The 17325-nt window shown below is 45.3% G+C and overlaps 1 protein-coding gene across 13 annotated transcripts in view; it reads right to left on the bottom strand.

The window, feature by feature from the left end:
- The window catches only part of CAMTA1 (calmodulin binding transcription activator 1), an 869134-nt gene that overhangs the window by 26417 nt on the left and 825392 nt on the right, over positions 1–17325 (bottom strand). For all 13 annotated transcript variants that reach the window (XM_027625467.2, XM_027625476.2, XM_027625430.2 and 10 more), the window contains 4 exons: positions 3685–3836; positions 1132–1328; positions 664–742; positions 168–483 (listed from right to left, as the gene is read on the bottom strand). In XM_027625467.2, the coding sequence (XP_027481268.1) occupies positions 168–483; positions 664–742; positions 1132–1328; positions 3685–3836 (744 nt within the window). The remainder of the gene's footprint in view (positions 1–167; positions 484–663; positions 743–1131; positions 1329–3684; positions 3837–17325) is intronic.

The following is a 17325-nucleotide window of genomic DNA, read 5'->3' as shown; positions in this document are numbered from 1 at the left end:
GCACTCTTATAGCTAAAAGAAAAATTGGAAACATAAAAACAAACAAACAAACAAAAAACAAACCCTTAAATATATGTGAATATCCTATGGACTTTTCTGAGTGTAGCTGCATGAAAGCAAATGGGACATCTGTCAAGTTCTGAGATGTAGTAATTTTGAATGTTTACCTGGATTGGTACTTGCAATAACGGTGACTCCTTTGGGTATTTCTGGAGAGTTGATGGTTTCGCTGTGCCACTGGGTCATCCAGCTATCCGTATTAGGCTCTTCACTTGGAGGACAGTGTATTCTGGGGTTCTGCCCCAGCTGAGCCTGTTCATCTCTCTGCAGGTGCTCCAGACATTCTGCTAATTTCACATGACCCCTTGACCTGGCAATTCCCAAAGGCAGCCTTCCTAGAGAGTCGGGAATAGAGATGGCCCGACGGTCCCACTTGTACAGAACGACAGCAGCTTCTAAGTGCCCTAGAGCACATGCCCACATCTAAAAAACAGCAAAACAAAGCAAGCTTTCTCAGTACAGGTTAAAAAACACATTCCACTTTTGCTACTGCTGCCAACTGACAAATTGGCCCTTGCTGGCAATCTCAGTGGGGCCGTAAGACATTACCATTTCCCTATCCCAGTTAAGAAGAGTTCAGGAATAAATGAGCCTATTCCTTACCAGAGGAGTACAGGAGAAGTGGTCCACATTCAAGGGGTCAACTTCCAGTTCCAAATCAATGCTATCTGCATGCTTTGTGCTGTAAGGGATAGCACCAGAAATTACTGCACAATGAATCAGTGTTCAAGAGAGACACCAGAATGTTATAAAACCCACAGAGATGAAACCAAAGCGGGCACCTAACATCCCTGATGTGAGGAAATAGAGCCCCTAATTTTGTAGGGTGGTTTGGATGGGCGGTCCAGAGGAAACAGAAATACAATGCTTAGTTAGTACTTCAGTCCACATTTCTTGGGCAGAAGTTCATAAAATTCCCTTGGCAACTGTCCTCAGAGAAAGCCCTTTGCTCACAGGCCATGGTCACACTCAGTGAATGACCAGATTTCTCTCCACCGGTGGAAACGCTCAGGAGGAAGCTGCAAGCTGATGAGCAAGGATGACCCCCAGCCGTCCACACCCCACCCTTACCGCCATTTGATGAGGGTCTGGATGAGGGTGGCATAGCCCTGCGCGGCAGCCAGGTGCAAGAGGGTCATCCCGCGGAAAGTCTTTGAATGGATCAAGTGCTTGGACTTGGCCCAGCAGGCTCGGCTCATCATCTTCTCACACACGACAACCACACGGTTCTCGAAGCAGCTCCCCAGTGTCCCAGGGCCAGAAGCACACTAGGAGGAGGAAGCTCGCCTTAACGACTGAGGACCAAGGGCCTCTCCCTGTCAAGTCAGCCTCTTCAGGTGGGAGAAACAAATGCTTTATGATCAGCCACCCACACTGGGAAACACCAAACTGCACATAAACTGAGACTAGAATGTGCTTGGTTCAGCTCAGCGGCACGTGGCCACGCTTGTGGCACAGGGTCATTTTCCGTTACTCTGAGAACCCGAGTCTGTCTATCACAGCTGACACTCTGATTATGAACGTCATGCGGCTCCGTCTCGGGGAAAGCGTATACCGCTAGAAGAAAAGGTGCCACCAGCCTCCAGTTGAAGTACACGCTGTAGACTGTGTGCTGGTAGGAGAGCAAAGCAGGGTAGCTGTCCCGGTTCTTGCATCTGGGGATACACCTGGACCTCTGCCTCCCTCGCTCCTCATTAGGAGAATTAAGTCACTTAGAAGGGGGTCCCCCCCCCAAAGAAACACTTTTAAAAATCCAATAACAATCTCGTCCTTTGGGGAAAGCATTAGAGATCTTGAAATTTAAGTGTTATTAATAACAATAGAGGCATACAGGAAAGAGAAATTCACGAATTTTAACTGTGGCTTTCTTCTCTTGATTCAGTTGTAAAGCAAGAAAAATAAAATCAAACTTTGTTACCTCAACAGTTTATCTGAGTCTCTGTGATGGCAGCTCTCTGCTGAACTTCCCCCCACGTAAATGATACTTCTAGCCTGATTCTCACCTCTGGAATTATTTAAAAAGTGTTTGTTTTTTTTCCAGTAATAAAGCCCATAAAATTCAATTACTACAGAAATATTGTTGCTTCTCATTGTTTTTTTACTTTTAGGTCTGGGAAAAAACGCCTACAAAAATGAAAAGCAGATGATAGATATAATGTCATCCTCACTAGGGCTCTTAAAAGAGGTGGGTGATCCCAACCTGCAGTAGAATGACCTTGACTCAAAAGGCCCAGGCAGAGGCGCCCCACATGTACCGAACAGACACGTTCACAAGCTCATGGAAGTTACGGGTCAGTAAGCAAGGAGGGAATTTTTTTTTTTTTTTTGCATTAACAAAAACAGCCACATCTTTATCATGAAAGGTGGACACAGGTATGTATTGACGCCAACTTAAATTGACGGAAGAGTCTTCCACAGCAGTTAATATGGGATCAGATCTAATAGGCCAGTTACGGACCGGCTGAGCTGTGAAGATGACATTATAGTTCACTCCCTTCATGCCACCTTTGTTCGTGAAAGGAAAAGGTTTTCATGGGAGTCTCTTATTTGAGGCATGAGATAAGTCAAACAACGATTACTTCTTTCTTAAAATTTAGGACGATGGGCAAAAAAAGAAGCCTACCGTAGCCTTAATAACATTTTACTGTGTGCCGAGTCCTTCCCTTTCACTTCCCCCTGAAGATGGGTGAGAAATAAGAAAACTCGAGGAAAAAGTTAGTTTCTTGGGTGTGGTCTATAAAACGCTGTTTTTGCCTATGATTATTATTAAAAATATTACTAATATTTGATACTTACAAGGACCATAAAACTCAAAATGTTCACTGAAACAACTGTAACTGTTCTGAGGAAATCATTATTCATCTTGAAGAGAAAAAGGGAGAATGACTTGAGGTTTGCCGGGAATAGCTCAGTAACAGAGATAGGAACACTCTCCATTTCTTTACACTTGTCTCTAGGGTCTCCTGAAAAATAATTTCTGCTCAGAATTTTCTCAAATGAATGAGATCCTAAAATGAAGATCCTAAATGAGATTTGTAGAAGGCTTCTAAGACTAATGGGACTCTAAAAAAATATCCAGTAATTTCCCTATACTTGGCAAATTCTTCATGGAATTTACGAAAAAGCATATGTGAAACAGGATAGAATGGATAACGTTATTCCACCAAATAATTTCAGAAACAGTTTCTCTGGGTCCTTTTCATATTGGTCATCTTGAGTTTATAAAAGGATTCTGAATTACTGAATTCAATTATGTTCCATATTTATACTTAAAATAGATGCGGAATACAGAATACAAAATAGACTCCAACTGAACTGTGAGTCACCATCGGGCCTGCTTTCCCACTGGATCCCTCAACTCCCACTGCCAGGCAGCAGCAGTGAATTTTGAGATCAATAGCAGTGACTGAAGGCTCCAGGAGGTCAATACCTGGGAAGGTCCCCAGTTCAAGGCTTCTTTGCTATTACACAGATTTTAATACTTCGAGGCACAGGATTATGAAGCACTCCCTGGGACTGGTCCAGGAATGATACCAGTACCAGACAAAGGACTCGTGGCCCCCTGCCTCCCTAATCAACAAGACACACACAAGACGGAAGGTGGAGGTCAACGCAAGCTGGTACCTGAGCTTGGCTCCCTCCATTCCCAGGCCCGTTGCCCCCTCCACTGCTGCCTCCTCCACTCCCCTGCTTGTGCTGCTGGGACCCCGTCATCTCAGCCATCCTCCTTTCCATCTGCTCCAGGCGCTCCAGGATGGACATCCTGAACTGGTTATCTAGGGAAGAACAGGGAAGAGTGAGGTCGGGTTCCAGGAGAAGAGCAGTCGACGTGGGGCCTCGTCAAGCCTGCAGGACTGCCATCAGCCCCACGGAACCACAGAGGTCTGTCCAGGCCAGACTTCCCCAGCATGGGCCCGAGCCTGATGCCTCCCACAAGCCTTGCGGCGTCTACGGTAGCTCAGAGTTCGCCACTAAAGGAATAGAAAATCCTTTTCTGTTAAGGTCCTGGTTTCACGTTCCTGGTACCCCAGTTCCTTGCCAAATTCCCCAATGGAAGCCTTGGAGAGATCTGGTAGGTAAGCCCCTAGAACAAATAAATGAAATGAGTACTATTTAATTTAAATCAGTGGAAGAAGGGAAGATGTGTGTGTGTCACTGTGCATCAACAGTGTGTGTAAATAAATTATATATACATATATATATATTTTTTAAAGATTTTATTTATTTATTTATTTGAGAGAGCGAGAATGAGAGAGAGAGAGAGAGAGCACATGAGAGGGGGGAGGGTCAGAGGGAGAAGCAGACTCCTCGCTGAGCAGGGAGCCCGATGCGGGACTCGATCCCGGGACTCTGGGATCATGACCTGAGCCGAAGGCAGTCGCTCAACCAACTGAGCCACCCAGGCGCCCGTATACATATATTTTTTAAGACGAGTATCTGTTTTACCTAAATACTGGGGAAAAAAATATTTTATTTGCTGATCATTCACTGGTTGAGACCCTTACACATTTCCTTTAACACGTGACAGTCTTTTGAGACCAATACAACCAAGTGCTTCACCTCTACATAAGAAAAACATCAGGCCATTACCGCTGGGGCAAGGATTGCAACTCAGAGAAGTCTGTGGTTCTGTACATTCCTAAGATTAGACTCTCTCTCTCCCTCCACATTCGTGCATTTACATCCACATACGTGTGCACGCACACATGCATATCACAATTTGGGTTGCATGCCTACATAAGAAAAGGAGCTAAGACCATTATTAAAATCATTATCACCTATATTTATTCAACAAATTTTAAATAATGCTGTGTCAGATATTTAGTAGGAAACTGATCAGAAAAGGCCTCTTCCTGCTCTAGTAGGGGAAGCAAGCAGGATAATGTGATGAGGAACAATAGGGTGGGGCTAGAACTTAGATAAGTCAGGAAAGGCGACACTTGAGTTTGACCAGAATGAGAAAGAGCCACGTCTGCAAGAGCTGGGTGAGTTACTAGCAAATGCAAAGGCTCTGAGGCAGGGCATTCAAGGCGCAGAAGGCGGGTGGCTGGACCACAGCAGAGAGGAGAGCAGAGGATGGAGCTGGAGAGGGGCCAGGACCAGACAGTATGCAGTTAAGAACCTTGGCTGCGCCACAGAAGAGTCGTGTAGCTTTGAACAAAACCTTTAGTGCCTCAGTTCCCTCAGCTCTTAACTGGGGATGGTAACTGTACTTACCTCAGGGTTGCTGTGAGGATTGAGCGAGTTTGTGCAAACTCACAGAACATATCAGTTCCACGTCATCATCATCTTCCAACAAAGGAGTTAAATGTCTCTAGGGATTGACTGAGCAGCTGTGACAACCTATTTGGCCCCCAGTTGGTTAATGGCATAACTATTTTCAAAATGCAACCACTTGAATCACGAAAAGGAAGAACCCAGGACGGGAGTAATTGATCAGTGTACCTGGCCATCCTGACTATAAATCCCGATACCGGTGAGTCATGTTTATTGATTCTGTAAGCATTAAAACAATGGGCAGGGCTGACACTTGGGGAAAGTTTCTCATGTGCCAGTCACCGTTCTGATCACTTTACAAATATTAACCCATTTATTCTCCATGATAATCGTGAGGTACGTACTGTTCTCACCCTCTTTTCACAGAAGAGGAGACTGAGGCAAAGAGAACGCATCTCCCTGGCTCTGGGGCCTGGAGCTTAACTCCGATATGACACCAACAGGAGCGAGAGGTTGTGGGAAGAGAAGACGCACAGAATTAGTGTTACCCTTGGAAGGAGAACTTTTTCCTTACAGTAACAAGACAGTAAATACCTGTTTCACAGGAAAATTTTCAAGACTGGGTGTCAAATGGATTCCACTGTACTAAACCACAAAGCCAGAGGAGGAAGACTGCTGTTCGAAGATCATATTATTTTCTAAGAAAGTTATTTCCAGGAACCACACTAAAAGAAAAGTCCTCCCCCTTTAAAAGTGAAAGGGGACGTCTCTGTGCCCATTGCACACAAACACACGGATACAACAAACACCGAGGCCTCTGTGCTGAGCATCTCCGTGGCCTGGTCACCAACGGGAAGTTCCCTGAGTGAGTCTGTGCGTGATGCACTGCAAACGGTCCCTGTCATCCCGTGACCCTCGTGCCTTCGGGGGTGGTACCAGATTCCTTATCCCATGCCCTCTCCCTTAAAAGGGACATTTTGCAGAATGCAGGACTCCTTTACGTGGAACTGAATGAAGACTACGAACCCTCCCTTTTAGAGTTTGACTCCAAGTCAAATGGCAGGGATGCCCTGGGGCCCTTGTCCCTGCTTCTTCCCCGGCATGCCCTGTATCTACTCACAGACACTCGTGCAGTCCACGGAAATGGGGGAAGCTGCTGTAGCCACCTGCTGATGATTTCTTCTGCAAGCCTACGAATCCTGCACCTATTAGATGAGTGTTCAGAATCCATTTCGCTGGTTTCGAGCACTTGTTTGGAGCCCGGTGGCCAGCACTGACCTCCCGTGTCACACACAGAGGCAGAAGGGCAGAGAGAGCAGTGTCCGGCTGTGCTCCGCCCTGGTGGGGTGCTGTGGGGTGCCTGGCCTGCCCCCGGCCCCAGGGAGAGGGCTCTGTTCTGGCGGTTGCGCTGCCACAGTGAGGTCGGCCTCTCGCGCCTGCCTGTCCCCCTGCCCAGCATGGACACTGTGGGGACAGACCCTCCCTGACATCACAGAACTGGGCCCCGCACTTGGTGTCTCCAGATCAAAACACTAAGAGTTACAACCCCGTGGCTGCCACCGAGGTCCCAGCTTCTGTTCTGGGCTGTCTGTTCAGCAGCATCCCCATGGCTAACCCGGCCGTTAGCTCTCTCACGTTACTAAGCTGCTCCGAGAAGCGCTTCGTGAAGATACTCAGAAGCAATTATTTGCCTCTTAACAAAATTATATCATGCATAATGGCATCTCTGAGCCTCTCAACTCCAAAGGGGGAAGGCAGTGATAATTAAAATAAGAAACAACCTCAAATGGAAACAATTGAGCTGGCATCCCGGCGCGTATGGGCCTGTCGTACTGTGCTGACCGAGAATCACTGGAGCCTTCGATGCCACTTCTTCTCCTCTGAGCGCAGCCAGGGCCCCACTCTGGCCACAGAGCTTACTCAGATGGACGAAATGAGGGTCTTCACGTCTCCATTCCTGGCCAGTCAAAAGCAACGACCGTATGCTTGTTTTGGTTTTAGTTTTATGATGATGTGGAAACTATTGTAAAATACTTGGCACACACGGAGCTGTTTATTGCCTTGATTGTATATTATGTGTGGTCATGGGATAAAGGGAATATAATTACTAAGAAGCAAAAAGTTTTTTTCTGATGATGTTATAGTAAAAAAGTTGATATCAGATTCATTTATTCATGCACAAGTGTTTATTGAGCACCTTCTATGTACCAAGCACTGGGGGTGACTTAAACATTAGTGAGGATGTCCCTGCCCTCGTTTGCTGGCCAACAAATAATTTCTGCAGCCTGAACAAACTGGATTTTTGAATTAATATGTGGGAGGGAGAGGTAGAAGAGAGAAAACAAATAATGTGTAGACCTAGGGGGCTGACAAATTTGGCCTCAGCTCTCACCCATGACATTTCAAACAAAGCCAAGAGTGACTCAGCTTTGAGGGATTCCAAGCCCCATGTCCTTAGGACAGTCTGAGTGAAGCAACCAAACTACTCCTCCGTGTGCACTAGACTGCACAGAAAGCACGCCAAAAGTACCTGTTTCCACGAGCACCTTAGACTCCAGAGGCCCCAGCAAGGGAAGCCAGCTGTTCAGCTGGAGCTCCTGCCTGGCCACCCCCAGCTTTCCGGTCCCGTCTGGAAGGATTAGGGCTATGTCTGTCTCACTAAAACAACAAGCTGCTGCTTCCATATAAAGGTTCTCCCACTCTTCCGCTGCCCCTGGAGAAGCCACATCATAACTCCTGCCTCTGAAGCCTGGGGCCAGGTGAGGTCCGAACACCGGTTCACTTCTCCTGGAGTGGAAGTTCCGGGCGTGTGTGCGTGCTTCCCTCCCGTGGCTGAGTGTCCGTGTGCTCTAGCTACTGTGCTCGCCCCTCGCTGCCAACCGATGCCGCCCTGACAGGAGGCTTCCACTCATCCGGCGGCTCTCACACGCTAGGTGGCATCCGAATCACCAGACAGATGGGTGGGCCCTAGTCCCAGAGTTAGTTTGTTTTACTTAGGAGGTGTGGGTAAGGCCCAGAGGTTGCACTTCTAACAAGTTCTCAGATGATGCTGATGCTTCTGGTCCGGGGCCACATGCAGGAGCCACTCTAAGACCCCACTTCCCTCCGTAAAAATGAATCTTCTCTCCACCTGAGTGCTCGTTAAAGAATGGTCCAAGAACGCCCCTGCTCGAGCAGATGCGCAGGTTGCTGCCCAGGGTGGACACATGAGACATTACCTCACGGAAACCATGCCAGCTCCATCCACACTAGCTCTGTCAACAACACTGGGTTGCACACTTTCTTCTCATGGACACAGCCAATTAAGATCTGACAAAACCTGAAACCTATTTAAAGTCCGCCCACCTGTACCGCCCTCTGTAACGAATCAGACACTACTTGGTCACTCCCACCGCATCTTACCTCCTTATTGCTTGCTTCTTCTCTCAGGTGACTAAATGCCGTGTCTTCCCACGTGTGTCTTTGTGTCTTGCTTGTCTCTAAAGCAGTCTATTTACCTGCATGGTTTCAGGGAACGAGGGCTTTTAACCACCACGCAGCAATTCCTTCCCATGACATTCAAGACACACGCACACATGTGCCTGCACCCCAGACAGAAAGTAAATAATTCTGACGGCTCTGCAGCCACAGTCTGGCTCGTGATTCTTCAGTCTCTTCGTGAGCCTGTTCTGCACCCCTTTTTAGCAGAAGTGGCATTTTTAGACTGGGCAGCTGTGATGGAATAGAAGGAGCATGGGAGTAGAGACGAGAGCTCCATATTTAATCCTGTTGCTGCATAATTAAAAAAAAAACGACCACTTTGCACCTCAATTTTCTCATGTGTAAAGAGGGGCTATCACTACCTATTGTTTTTGTGGGGATGAGATAAACTTATATGAAATTTTTTTAAAGTGGTGAGGCTTTCTTCAGTCTGAGAAATTCTTGGGACTGGGACCCCGTCATACATGGGACTCTTTTATTAACAAATGCATTTTAGGGGCATGTGGGTGGCTCAACCGGTTAACCGTCTGACTTTGGCTCAGGCCATGATCTCAGGGTCCTGGGATGGAGCCCTGCGTTGGGTTCCGCACTCAGTGGGGAGCCTCCTTCTCTTCCTCTGCCCCTCCCCACCCCCCTCACGTGCTCGCTCACTTTCTCAAATAAAATCTTTAAAAAATACATTTAAAAAAATTTTTGAATAATGTTAGATTTACAGACAAGTTGCAAAGATCGTGGAGCTCCCATAAACCTTTGCCTAGTTTGCCCTAACAGCAACATCTTACCTACCACCCATGGTACACCTGTCAAAACTCAGACACTCACTGGCATCACTACTGACTCAACTATGGAGTTGAGCTAGACCCGCCGACGGAACTAAAGTACTTCTTTGGTACTGGGATCCAGTTGCGGACGCCATGCTGCATTTAGTTGTCCCACACCCTCTGTATCCTGGGATGTGACAGTTTTCTCTGTAGCTCTTAGTTCCACAACGTTCACGGCTTTGAGGAACACTGGTCACACACTCTGTAGATGTCCCTCTGTTCAAGGTGTCTGATATGTTTTCTAACGACTGGACTGGAGTTATGAGTTTCCAGGAAGAATATCACAGAGGCAGGGTGCCCCGCTCATCACATAACATTGGTACATGATGTCCTGCTGATGTGGACCTTGATTTTTGGTTAAGGTACTGTCTGCTACACTGCTCTATGATAGTTATCATTTTCCTCCTTCCATACTCTGTTCTTTGGAAATAAGTCAGTAAGTCCAGCCCACACTCAAGGAAATGGGAATAAAGCTCTACTTCATGGATGGGGGGAGTGTCTACATATATTATATGGAGTTCTCCTAAAGGGAGATTTGTCCTTCCGAATTTATTTGATCAACCATTTATTTATATCCATTTGAACTCATGCATATTTACTTTACACTTTGGCCATAATCCAATACTACGTTTGTTTATTGCGTGAACTGTCCCAGCTTTGGCCACTGGGAGCTCTTTCGTGCTGGCTCCTGTGTCCCTTTGACGTACCCCCAGCCTCTTCCCTTCTTTTTCAGGCACTTCCTTACTTTCTGGCATTATAAGATGCCCAGGTTCATCTTTTATTTTCCCGCCCCAGCCCTAGAATCAGCAATTTCTCTAAGGAGCTCTGGTTCCTTTTATTGGAGAATGGCATTTAGAAGCCAAGATCTGGGCACTGGGTGTGCCCATTGCTGCTGGGATGTCACTGCTTCCAGGCCCTCTCAGCAGACAGAGCGAGGAAACCCACGTCTGCAAACACATCTGTAATTGTTCTGTATCTGTCTGTACCACACTGAAATAAACGTGAGTCCATACTGATGTCTGCCCCTCTAGCACAGCACGGCAGCGTCCATCCTAGCCTTCGGGGGGGGGCTACTTTCAATGTAGATAAGATGATGGTGGAAGTAACTATGTGTTACCTGGATGTAATAAACCTATATATTAAATGCTGAAAAGAAATTGCACTGATGTATTAAACTACAAAAAAGAAATCTGTAAGTCTAATTTCTGTCACTCAAAAGTACAGGTACAGAACAGAGCATAGTCGTTTATCCACCTACCTTGTTATACTCCAGTTCTTAGAGTTTCCCAACAATATCAGAAAACATACAGAAAAAACACTCATAATCCCAGAACAGCTTTGAGTATTATAAAGGTCAAGAAGATGAAGAAACACTTCCAGCCAATCACTGGCCCGAGGGTCAATGAATGGTCACTGGGGCTTCATATCCCCTTTTCCTTTGCTGGGTTCACTGTGTCCCAGCCTCCCCTTAGGGGCTGTTAAGCAAAGTGTCACATGGTACAGCAGCGGTCATGGGTCACCTCTTCCTCTTTGATAGGGATTCCCAACCCTGAAAGGGACTCATTTTAAAATGTCCCAAGTTAACATTTACCTAAAAACTTAAAATTCCTAAACAATACCAAAGTTTTAAAGACAGAGAAAATTTCATGAAGTCAGATTTCCCATAGTGTGTTCTATGTTTAGAAAGATTGGTGCTTGCTTCTATAAAAGTAGAAAATCCCAAGTATTTAAGGATCTGATGTAAGAAAGTGTCTACATTAGGAAACCAAATACTAGCCAGACTTCCGAGGCTTTCAGCACTTAGCTGTACCTACTGTTGCCTCTAGATTACCTCTCTGTAAGTCCTGGAACCTAATTAATTTCCAGGGCTGTATCGAGCAGTACAACATGAGGAAGTTTCAGACATTATATCAGATAATTTAGTTAAAAAAACTTAAGTCCCCCTCCCCCCCCAACTCTGACCTACAAAATAAAACTGAAGCTCTTTGGCATGGCATAGAATGCTCTTGGCCAGCTGTCTCCAGCTACATTTTAGGGACTCTCTTATCACTCACTGTTCTTCAATCCACTGGGGGTTCACATGCCCTTGGACCTTTGGTCATGCCAACTTCTTCCTGTGTCCACCTGGCGAGTCTGCTGTTCTTCAGAGCGTGGCTCACACATCACTTCAGTATTATTACTGGACATCCATAGTCGACCAGTCCACATGTATTATTTCTAGTCCTCAAAATAATCAAAAGAAAGCTTTTCTTCTTCATTTGACAGTTTAGAAATGTATTGCTTGCCCAAGGTCATACTGCTTTTAAGTATCAGGGCAGGGATTTAAACACAGGCTGGATTCCAGATCCATGTTCTTTCCACTATGCCCAGCGAACCTTCATGTCTTACCCTGTGTCCTAAGAGTACTTAGCAAATGAATGTAGAGTTGTTCTCCTACATGTACTTTCTACTAGGGAGCTTTCTGAAAGCAGGGAGCTTGTCTGCACCCTGGCACCAGATACAGAGTGGGGGCTCAGCCAATGGAAAAGAATAATTATTTTCTAATTTAAGCCTCTTCTGGGAGCCAGTTCATTGACGAGGTCATCAAACTCTGGGGCAAGGGCCCTGAATGACCTCCACTAGCCACCGGGGACTCCAGGTGGCTGCATACCAATTAGCAGCAGCCTACCACTTGTTCCCATGGAGAGAGTGGTCAGGATGATCAAAACCTAGCAGAAATGACTTGAAAGCACGTGAGAAACCTCTAGGAGTTTACTTGGTCAGCTGCCACTTCCTTTCGGCTCAGCGAAGGAAATTATGTACCTGCAGCGCATTGGTGCAAGACTCTGGCAAAAGAGCTGAGAAATATCTGACTTCTTTATGGATACAAACTGGATTTCACAGCAATGCCGCTCTTCTCTATCCACTGAACTTCACATTATAAATTTTATATATTCCCACTTTTCCCTGGCAAAATGGAGTATTTGGAACACACATGGCTGGCAGCACACCTTAATGGAAGGAGTGCCTATAATTAGTTACAAAAGTGCGTCACACGTCCATCAGGGGGTAGGTTGTTGTATAAACATGAAATTTTTATTGTCTTAAAAGAAAGATTTTTTTAGAAGAGCTTCATGAAGTATGCATGGATCTGAACGTCTGAAAACCCGCTAAGGAATATCTGCAAACATGAGAACTTGTTGCTACAATTGCTTGATCTGAGCCACCTCCGGTCTTGTTGCCAGAGTGGGAGAAAAAGTTTTGCCTTGGCAGGTAAATGAATGAAGGAGCAATCATCAAATACCACCTGCTATTTTAAAACGCGTTATTTGTAGCTCAAGTGCACATGTGCCCTCCTGTTGCTATTTGGACTGGGAATGAGAGGCCGTCTCTCATTCCATTTACAGCCCTTGGCCGCACTGGCAGGAAGAGCTGATGAAGCAAAAGGAGGCATGACTTGAACTATTTCTGTAGGGACTGCAATTGCTGCTTAGGAAGCCTCCTAAATTTTTTAGGAAGCTCGGAAAGACAGGGAAAATGAAGTCACTTAATTCCTTCCCAGAATAAATGGGGCCACTGGAACACATGAAGCTTCCCTCTCCAGCAAGCCATTTAAGATGTCCAAGTGCAGAGGGAAGGGTAAGGGCTGGACAGAGATAAGGCACAAGCTGTACCACTCTGATTTTCCAAAGCAATGGCTAAATTTAGCCTCAGAAAAAAAACTGCCATACGCCACTTTTTAAAAACTCCCCAACTCCATACACCAAGACAAATGGAAATTAGCAATTCTTCTTAGACTTTCTTCACTCACAGTGACTTTGGATCCGTATTTCTTCTTCTTGGTCTGTTGTTTCACACTATTCACAAATTCAGAGTCTTGGACGTGTCAAGGAAAATCAGGTAGGATGCTGCTGAACAACTCACAGCGAGTAGGAAACAAATGTGACAAGGGGAGGCACGCAAACGTACAATTCTCTCTCCCTTGAACTCTCTCCATGCCAGAGCTTGAGGTACATGAGGGCAAGAATTTCAAACCTATGCTCCAAGGACACGAAGGCTTGGTGGAATACCCTTGGAGCTCAGCTGTGCTGCCCCGTGGCCTGAAGCACGGGAGAGCACCCCAAACTACGCAGGAGCTGACGGCGCGGTCAATACAGTAGCAAATCCGACAGGAGTTCAATGTAGTGAAACTGCAGCTGATTGGTGTGAGAACAATGGAAATCAGGAACTCTGACACTGATTCTGTACCTACCCTCATAGCCTACAGAAGAGTAGACCATTTTAAGTCTGCTAACTTCCAAAAGCAACATATCTGGAGGACACTGCCTCCACAGTTTCAGTACCTAGTGACAATCAGAAATATTACAAGCACAAACGGAGATGTTCTAAGGTAGTAACGGCAAAGTGAGTGAAGACCAGGGGAGCATATCACCACTAAGACTAATGAGGTCTTTAAAGAAAAAGCACTGTAATGAGACTCAGAGGTAAGCAATCGTCTCCCTTCCCTGGACGTGAAGGTGTGATGGTGGAATGAAATTTAAGCGCGCATGGGAAAATGGGAAATGAAAACCCTAACACCCAAGAGCTGACAGGGCAGAGAAGAACTACAAAATGCACAGGAAGTGTCAGGAGGCAAGACAACTTTAATGAACCACCAGCAGGTTGATCTGTGGTGCTCAGCTTTAGGAACAAAAACTCCCGAACACTTGAAATCCTTTGGGAAGAACTATGGAGTATCAGGGCCAGAACAGGTTTGCTCTGCAAATATCTAGTCAATCCCCACTCTGAAGGCATGACTACTCAGCACTGCTGTGCTGAGGTTCTGGGGATATAACGGTGAACAAGAAAGCTCACGATGTTGTGGTCGCCACCAGGGATACAAAATCCAGTACGATGGGAGTCTTTATTTCAAGAACCTCAGTCTGATGTAGAGGTGAAGAGAAGTCCCGTGAGCTCTGTGAAGCCAGCAGCTACAATCGCTCTGTTCACTGCAATATTCCCAAGGCCTCACAGAATGCCTGGCACACAGCAGGCCCTCAATACAGATTTACTGAATAAGTGATTTAATTTCACCTGTTAGAAATAGAAAATGTGAGTTTGAAGGAGAACAAGGAGAACAAGAACGAAGTATGTTTCCATTTGTCATTTCTGTGGTGTACTTTTCTCCAGCCCAGTCACTAAACACGGTCCCTTCCCTTCTCATGGGGCCACATTTTACCTGATCCCATAGAATGGATCAGGGAGCAGGCATCTGGAAACAAACAAACATCTAATTAGGCTGGCACACAATAACTCTGACATTTGGTAGTTTCCACCACAGAAGTAGCGTTCTGGAACAAGGTTAGGGTGGAGGCATCGTCGGGGTGAGGAGGTGGGAGGGGATTGAAAACTCCATAAAAAAACAAAAACAAAATCAGAAGACTTCGGAGACGCCTGGCTGGCTCAGTCAGTAGAGCATGTGACTCTTGATGTCGGGATGTTCGAGCCCCATGCTGGGTGTAGAGATTGCTTTAAAAAAGTAAAAATCTCAAAAAAAAAAAAAAATCTTTGCTAATCACATGTGCTACCTGGTACCTGGAGGAAAAAAAAGAAATCCTGGCTGCTTCCAGCTAATTTTACTAATCATAATAGATGTTATTCGCCCTGAGTTCCTGGTGAGTTTCAGTATCTGAAAAACCATGCGTTCCGGACTCTAGCTGGAAGAGTCCTTCTCTGTGTCCAACTCATTCTCCATACGTTATTTAGAGGCCTGCTGTTGGCAATGCTCTGCTCTCAGAACCAACTGCAGGAATGCCATCTGCACAGACATCGCCAACTGTCTTGCCTACTCGTGAGAGTTAAAGTCCAAGATGTTCCAAAAATACGTATTTTTTTGTAAACACTGGATTCTCCTTACAGAGGTTTCAGTTCTAGAACTTGAAAGTTCATTAACTACAATAATACTTTTTCATAATGCTGTAAGATTTTGTAAAAATCTGGAATAATTATAGGTAAGGAAGTCATTTTGAAATGAATAGACTGAATGCATAGATTTTAAAGAAAACAGCTATATTACTTAAAAATAATGTATGTATTATAAAGTAGGTCTTGATAGATAAAACGATTTAAGAATACTATTTTGAAGTTTATCACAGGCCTTTCTGACAACAGAATAAAAATTAAAAAAAACAAATTGTACCATTTTAAACTTTTTTTTTTCAAAAATATTTCTCTGAGGGAAAAAAAAAACGGAGTTTTAGAGCAATTTTAACCATTAAGCTCCTTTTTAGAAGTGTCGTGATCCCTGGGAAGGCAGTGTGGCTCATGGCCCTGCCTGCCGCATCAGAACACACCAACGTCTGCTCTCCTGGGCCCACGTCACTCGCCCCCACACTTGTGCGCTGCATCTCCCATTAGTACTCTACCCCTGGACCAGAGTAATCTTCAAATTTCTGCAAATTCCAAATTGGTGAGACGTGAATGAATGTATTATTGAGGCCAGTATTCAAACATCCCCTGGATTAGGTGGGAAGGCTAACAAGGTATCATGCTTTCCACTAAATGGGGATGCAACTTGATTTCATAGAATTGAGGGGGCTGCCTTGTCTGGCTGTCCTCATGGAAGCCCCAAAGCAGGCCTCTTTAATCCTTCCACTGGGAGCAGAGTGGGTCTAAGAGTTCACGGAGTAGTTAAGTAATGGAACAAAAGGTTAATAACCAGCTCAAAGGGCAGCAGGTGCTAAGCCTGGGGAACATCCCCCACAAACCCCGCACATATCCCTACCATCTCTTTTCCTCCCCTCTTCCTCATTTTCCCGATTTCCCTTCCGGGCCCCATTCCCATCCCTCCTCAGCCTCTTTATTGCCCTCCCTGCTCTCACCTAACTGGCATCAACCCTAGATCCAGGTATGCCTGTTTGACGTGGCTGACAAAAATACTTATGGTTAATAATAGATTAGGTGAGATTGAGATTCATGAAAAGAGTAAAATAAAGCTCACGTAAAGCTATTGTACAGAAAACACACAAGAGATCATCCAAAATGGTTAACTGTGAGTCCCAGATTTGGCTGAACTTGGCAAACGAAGCAAAACGGGAGGCAGTTTCAAGATTACGGTCAGTTGTTTTGGATAGCATGTGACGTCACAGACTTCGGAATCCTTGCAATAAAGGCAGTACTGGGTTTTAAGGACTGTTTATCACCATTTGTATTAACAGACACCAAACACTGGTTCACAGAAGCAGTTCAACAAAGATCCGGTGTGGTCTGACTTGAGAGCTCTCTGAAGATTTGGTTTAAGTCAAGGGGAGATTGACCTATTCCATGCATGTCTATCATTTACTGCTCACTCTTCCCTGAACAGTATTTTATGATCCTAATTTTTAAATCTATAAGTAGGTGAGTTGATGGTTTTCAGTTTCCTGAAGGAAAAGCTTTCTGTACTTAGCTGGTTTTTAGTAGTTTATCATTAAGGAGCTCTCAACGGATTTCTCTTCTGCAGGTCAGTGGCTCTTAACTTTTAAAAACAAACCCTCTTCACTGCAATGAAATAACATGTCTTCTTTGTTTGGGAATAAATATAACTAGAGTTTAACGATAAGGTGGTGTCCTGCATAGGCAATTTCTTCCCACAATTCTTGGTGGAAAGAGAGTAGCTGCCAGTGTTTAAATCTATTTGACAAATAAGCCTAATAATTGACTAGTCAGCTGCCTGTCTACCACTTGACACCCCTGAGTGACGCCACGTCTGCTGAGTAATGGCCCTAGGCAGACATAAAATGTACAGGAG

The sequence above is a fragment of the Zalophus californianus genome, chromosome 4, assembly GCF_009762305.2.
Source record: "Zalophus californianus isolate mZalCal1 chromosome 4, mZalCal1.pri.v2, whole genome shotgun sequence".
Taxonomy (NCBI): Eukaryota; Metazoa; Chordata; class Mammalia; order Carnivora; family Otariidae; genus Zalophus; species Zalophus californianus.
Note: the sequence above shows the minus strand (reverse complement) of the source record. Positions and strands in the feature narration are given on the sequence as shown.